The sequence below is a fragment of the Cyprinodon variegatus genome, unplaced genomic scaffold, assembly GCF_000732505.1.
Source record: "Cyprinodon variegatus isolate N-32 unplaced genomic scaffold, C_variegatus-1.0 Scaffold564, whole genome shotgun sequence".
In the NCBI taxonomy this organism is placed as follows: domain Eukaryota; kingdom Metazoa; phylum Chordata; class Actinopteri; order Cyprinodontiformes; family Cyprinodontidae; genus Cyprinodon; species Cyprinodon variegatus.
Window position 1 is genome coordinate 51603 of NW_015151017.1, and position 5597 is coordinate 57199.

General features: G+C 39.9%; 1 protein-coding gene across 1 annotated transcript; it reads right to left on the minus strand.

Annotated features, from left to right (window-relative positions):
* Positions 1 to 2557, minus strand: LOC107095690 (sialidase-2-like). The gene is made up of 2 exons (XM_015391912.1): positions 2298 to 2557; positions 1 to 2203 (listed from the first exon to the last, which is right to left on the minus strand). The coding sequence occupies exons 1-2, from the start codon at positions 2487 to 2489 to the stop codon at positions 1229 to 1231; spliced, it is 1167 nt and encodes a 388-aa protein (XP_015247398.1). The 5' UTR covers positions 2490 to 2557; the 3' UTR covers positions 1 to 1228.
* Between the last annotated feature and the right edge of the window lie 3040 nt (positions 2558 to 5597).

Sequence of the window (5597 nt, forward strand, 5' to 3'; positions counted from 1 at the left end):
AATCTGCACAGGTTAATTCACTGTGCAGAATGGACTCACCTGGTTCAGAGGCTGTGTAGAACTAGCACAGGACATAGACTGTGTCCACCCTAATCACTGTATAGGGCACTAGTGGTTACGCCATTTTAAATGAGTGTCTGAACACCTATTGGATGAAAAAGTAGTGGACTTGAAATTTCCCACAATGCACTTTGAAAAGTAGTGACCATCCTAGGAGAGCTCTCCTCGTAAAGCATCCCCCATCTCTGCTACATTGCGACTCACAGGTACAGTTGTGGACATTGAACTGGTCCCCATATGGTAAAGTTCTGTTGTTTAAGCCATTCGCTCTGGCTGGCACACCCTGGCTGCTTTATTTCAAACATGGGTTGACCTGCTAAAGGTCGCCATCTGGCTTTTTTGCTAAATGGGGAAAAAAGCCAGATGCTGACTGTTAGGAGGTCAACCCATATTTAAAAGACTCACTATAACCCTTTATTTTCAGTGATAAAACAGCTAGGGTGTGCTAGCCAGAGGTTTAACCAACCCCTCCTCCCGGTTAGCATTGATGATTTAATCAGTGCGACAAAAATCAGGAAAATAAAGAATGAAGAGAAACATGGAAAGGAGCCAGGGAGTGTGATTATTGTTTGGCTCTGCTCTTCTGTTCCCAGTGTATCCCTATTAAAGCCGAGCCGTTTGAAGGTGATGTTTTGTGGGTTTGACCAAGTTGTTTGGTCAGAAGGAAATGGGTGCAGAGTTTCATCATGGGGGAGGGCCATCGACTCACTTTTTCCATTTATTATTATTTGTTTAACAATATTGATTGGCAGTCAATCAAATGAATTATAACGCTTTGTTTTAGGTTCCTTTTTTTAGATTTGTGGGATGTTACTCATACGCCTTCCGACTGTGTTAATGTGGTCTGAACAGCCAGTGTTCAATCCCCCTCTTTGTCGCGTATAAGGTTATTTTTTTGTGTTTGAACTATAAGTTTTCGTTAAATCATTATCACAGCTTGTGTTTAGTTTCTTCACTGACCTCCTTTTAGGGCCCATATTTGTTTTGGGTTCATTACTTTGGGGAAATCAAACTGTTTCCACTTTGTTCTCATGCTTTACTAGTTTGGTCCATCAAAACTGGGGACAAATAAAAATATTATCATACTCATTTCTCATAAAAGATTTTTTAAATTAAACTCTTTAGAATGGTCAGTTTTTACGAGTGGGACTTGGGATTTCTTTTTTTATTAGATAAAGACAGTAACTACATCACTCTCTAAAGCCTCAGTGGGCTGCTGCAAAGGGCACGTGCGACTTTCTTGTGTGTTGACCTTAATTTCACTGAAGTTAAAAATTTTCAAAGCAATCCTCTCAGTTTCTTCTTCCTTCCCACATTCGAACAGACAAGCAAACCAACCATCACCGAGGTAAGCCAGGTCTGAGTAACCACTGGGTCCCTTGTAAAGGATCCTGGGATCGCTCCATGCATTTGGATCAGATGGTGATGTGTTCAGGAACACACCTAAATCAATTCTTTTCTTTGCATGGCTTGGGTGGGTGTATAACAGCCACTGGTTCTCACCTCCATCTGCTGCAGCTTCAGTTTGTGCTGGGAAGGAGATCACACTTCCCTGACAGCCATAACCTGTTTCCACAAGCTTTTTATTGCTATATACTGTAAAGGCATGTCCCTTACTGTCACTGACAGCTTCCACCCGATGCCCTCCCTGGCTACGAGCATTGCAATAAATGAATCTGCCTTTTCCATCAGAAACCTCAGCCATTTGACACTCTATTGATTTTCCTTCTAGCAAGGAGCCAAACTGCCAGTTTTCACCAGAATCATCACTATAGAGGGACACAGCACGTGGAACAGGTTTTATAGGCTTTGCACCAACATAAGCATAAGCTGGAACCATTAGTCTGCCATTCTCTGCTTGAAGACCATGACCTGGCCCAACAGCAAAGGTCACCCATTCCTTACTTAGATGTTCAGTCAAATCAGTCAGTCCACTCCAGGTTTGTCCAAGATCCTCACTCGTTATGTAACAGAGGTGGGTTTTGTTGCAGTAATTTCCTATCTGCCACCACTCAGTGCAGCTTCCTTCGACGCAGATGAAGAATAAGAACAGCTTTCTGTTTGCTCTGTCAAACACAGGGCAAGGGTTCATGGTGCGGTGTCCGCTAATGTGCGCTTCTCTCACCACTGTTTGCTCGCTCCACTGCAAAACATGGTAATCAGGAGCTGTGTTTAACTGAAGCACTGTAAAAATTTCAGTCAGTGAAGAAATTAAACAGTAAAGTGAGCTACATTACCTCAACTGTTACACTGTTTTCCCTCCGGAGCGCTCCCTTCCTCATAACCAGCTGCTCTGCAGTATGATCTGCTTTTTCTTCACGCTGCTCGGCGAAGGTCAGAAGCGTTTCTTCAATGTACAAAAGAGCAGGGATCCTGTAAACCTTGGGTTTAGAGGATGTTTGTGGAACATTACAACATAATTTATCCATTGCTGGTATGCTAAATATGCAGGAAACAGCCGGTAACTGTCTGAGTTTCCAGGGTTTGTGTTTTGCAAGAGTGGGTGGGGCTTACAGGAGAAGGGAAGGGAGGGCAGGAGCTTGATCAATGACTAACAAGACCAAACACAATTGAATTAAAGCAAATAGAGTCTACTTAAAGCTTAGATTCTGACAATTGAAGGATCTTTGAAATCCAAATAGGTTTGTGGAATAAAGTTTGGAAATTTGTTGGATTTTTATATAGATTGTTATTGGCTGGTTGCTGCAAAGATTTTCTTTTTCTTTTTCTACACCTATGATATGAATACAACGGAGTGTGAAACACATTTGAAGCATGTCTTTTAAATACTGTTCCCTAATGTGAAAAGAACATATACAAAAGTTCTTATTTTAAAGTCCTAAAACTGATTTAAGGTCAGGATCATACTTTTTCTTGTATGATGAAAAAATTGCAGACTTATTTCAGTTGAGTACCTGATTCTGTTAAAACAACAAAAATCAAAACAGATGGCACCCTTTATTTAATATTTAGCGGTGGAATATGGTGCTAAATGTTGTTAGCTGGGTGGAGAGAGTCGGAGGTCGAATGATAAAAGTAGAAGGGGGCAGGTAGGTCAGAGGAACCAATGGTTGGGAGGATTACAGCAAGCAACTGTTTGCTAAAGGTATAGAGGATGATATTTTATTTCCAGGTGGATCATATAAATAATTGGTCCTCCTAATTGTCAATCATTCTGGTGATATGTTTATATATGGCTGTCCTATGTGCTCATCCTGTTAGCCATCTTTTTTGGCACATGCGCACTTTCAGGCATATCTCTGTGGTGAGCTACAGTTTCAGACAGTCATTGAAGCTCACCTTTCTCACCGCGGTTCTTTGAAAATGGCCAAGGGTTGTAACAGAAAAATGATCAACGAAGTGTATGAGAAGAAAAGAAAGGCCTCAGAAGTGGCAGATATATCCCAGAATGCTTTGCACTGAGAACTCTCCTCACAAAGCATTATGGGATTTGCCGTCACAGCGGCCTGCTATCGACATAGTCTGTCGATACCCGACAGCGGCGACTAATAACAAAGATGGCTCAGGCAATGCGTGCTGGAGGAGGAGTTACGTGACCAACTGGGAGCAAAAAGTAGTGACCATCTGTCTGATGATTTACTGAGTTCGCTATAAAATCCCGACTCTATATGGCGATTGAGGGATTAAGGGGTTAGGGCGGAGGTTCGGGCAAGCTCTGAATGAGCCATGAGAACAGCAACTTTGAAACAGAGCGTGCATGCACTCATATGCATATGTGTGTACAGGGTTGTGCATGTGCTTATTTTTTATAAAGTGGAGAGGGCAGGTCTTTTAAAAAATTCACAAAAATCCTCCACAATACGTTTAATTCAAGCAGATTATGATAAGGGGTTTGCTTTTCTGATGGAATCCAAGAATGAATCAGAAGCAGGTTACTTCTGGATAAAAATTTAAAATAAGAGGAGCTTTGCAGATGCAATAACACAGTGAGGCTCCCAGAGGGGTAGCGGTACCACAACAGTCAACACTCAGACAGAAAGTGTTTGGAGCAGCTCCTCTTTAAGCTTTAACCAACGAGGGACTGATTGAGAGCAGGTGTGCAGCAAAGCACTGCTCAGCCCGCCCACCAAGGAAAATCTGCAGCTTCAGGGAAACCCAGGAAAGCATGAAAACACTTAAAAACAACCCAAAGGTAATTTATTGGTAATAAACAATAAATAAAAATAAAACAATATCTCAACATAGCTGATGATAAAACAAAATTTCACTTCCCTAATAACATGTTCATCTAATACTAAACAAACCTATTATACTAAACAAACCATGATTTTTTTAATAAAAACAAAAACTATATAATAACAGGTCGAAATAAGTAATTTGCTATGGGAGTAATGCAGTGCAGTGGATTAGTGAGCCCTGAAAGAGCGTGCAGTGATTCCCTCTCCCTTCCCGGTTTTGTTGACAACTCTTCCCCCTGGATAGGACCACCCTGCCTGCTGCTAAGCCCCCAATAAAACCAGCCCTCCTTCACCCTCATTCTACTTCAGGTCATATGTTAGTTTGCTGACTTCTATTGAAGTGACCTTCTTTTAATGTTTTTTCATTACTACATGCGTCATGTTGGTTCTAAAGCATGTCAGGCTGAAGACTCATCAATTGATTCATTGTGACCATTGGCTGAAGATGTACTGTATAAAACAGGAAGGAGGGAAAATGTCCCTATTAGTGAAAAAACTCTAAAAAGTAACTGAATAAGAGCTAGTAATGCTCTAAAAAGCAACTATGTAGTAATCCAGTTAATGGTTTAATTTTATATTATTATTTTTTAAACTGTTTTGTAGATTAAATAATAAAGCAAATCAAAATAAACCAATATGCTAGATGTCAAAACATATTTTAGCCCTATACAACTTAATTACAAATTATATGATCAGATCTTTATTGTTAAACAAAAAAGATGAAAGCACAAAATATAATTTGTGTATAACATAAAAAATATCCAATTACTATAGATTATACATAATCCCTCATTATTTCATACATTATAGTTTTCATAACCTAATAACCTAACCCATACCTTTGGGAATGTCATTTGTCCCTTTTGATTCAGAACAAGGTGACATGCCAGTCGGAGTTACATGATACAGCATCTAATACAAATGTGTAAAACACAGTAGAAACCATCAATATCTCAGGATACATTTAAAAACCTGGTAATAAACGTACTTTTTTGAAGAAGGCAAAACTTCTTCAACGGTTTTAAATAAAAAGAGGCGAGTGATGATAAACAAACAAAATGGTTCTGGTATTTTATTGTACATGGGAGATTATTCTGTGCTTCTTTATGTAAAAACTGTTAGAACTCACATGTTAAACTGCTAAAAACAATATTGTAGAGAACATACTCTTGGCCAGATGGAGGACCTCTTTCCGTGACTGAATTCAAAACATCTGAAAAAGCAATAAGCAGATTTTTTGAAGGAAAAAATACACACACACACACATACACAACAAAACCCTTGTTCCAGCTGCACCGAACTGTAATCCTGCAGGCGTCTGGAAAAAAGGCACAAAGC

Excerpts from the sequence above, each read along its gene's own strand:
- LOC107095690 (XM_015391912.1), bottom strand. The coding sequence starts at position 2,489 with ATGGATAAATTATGTTGTAATGTTCCACAAACATCCTCTAAACCCAAG. Across the intron at positions 2,204-2,297 it reads AAAACAGTGTAACAGTTGAG|TGGAGCGAGCAAACAGTGGT; the intron begins GTAATGTAGCTC and ends CATGTTTTGCAG.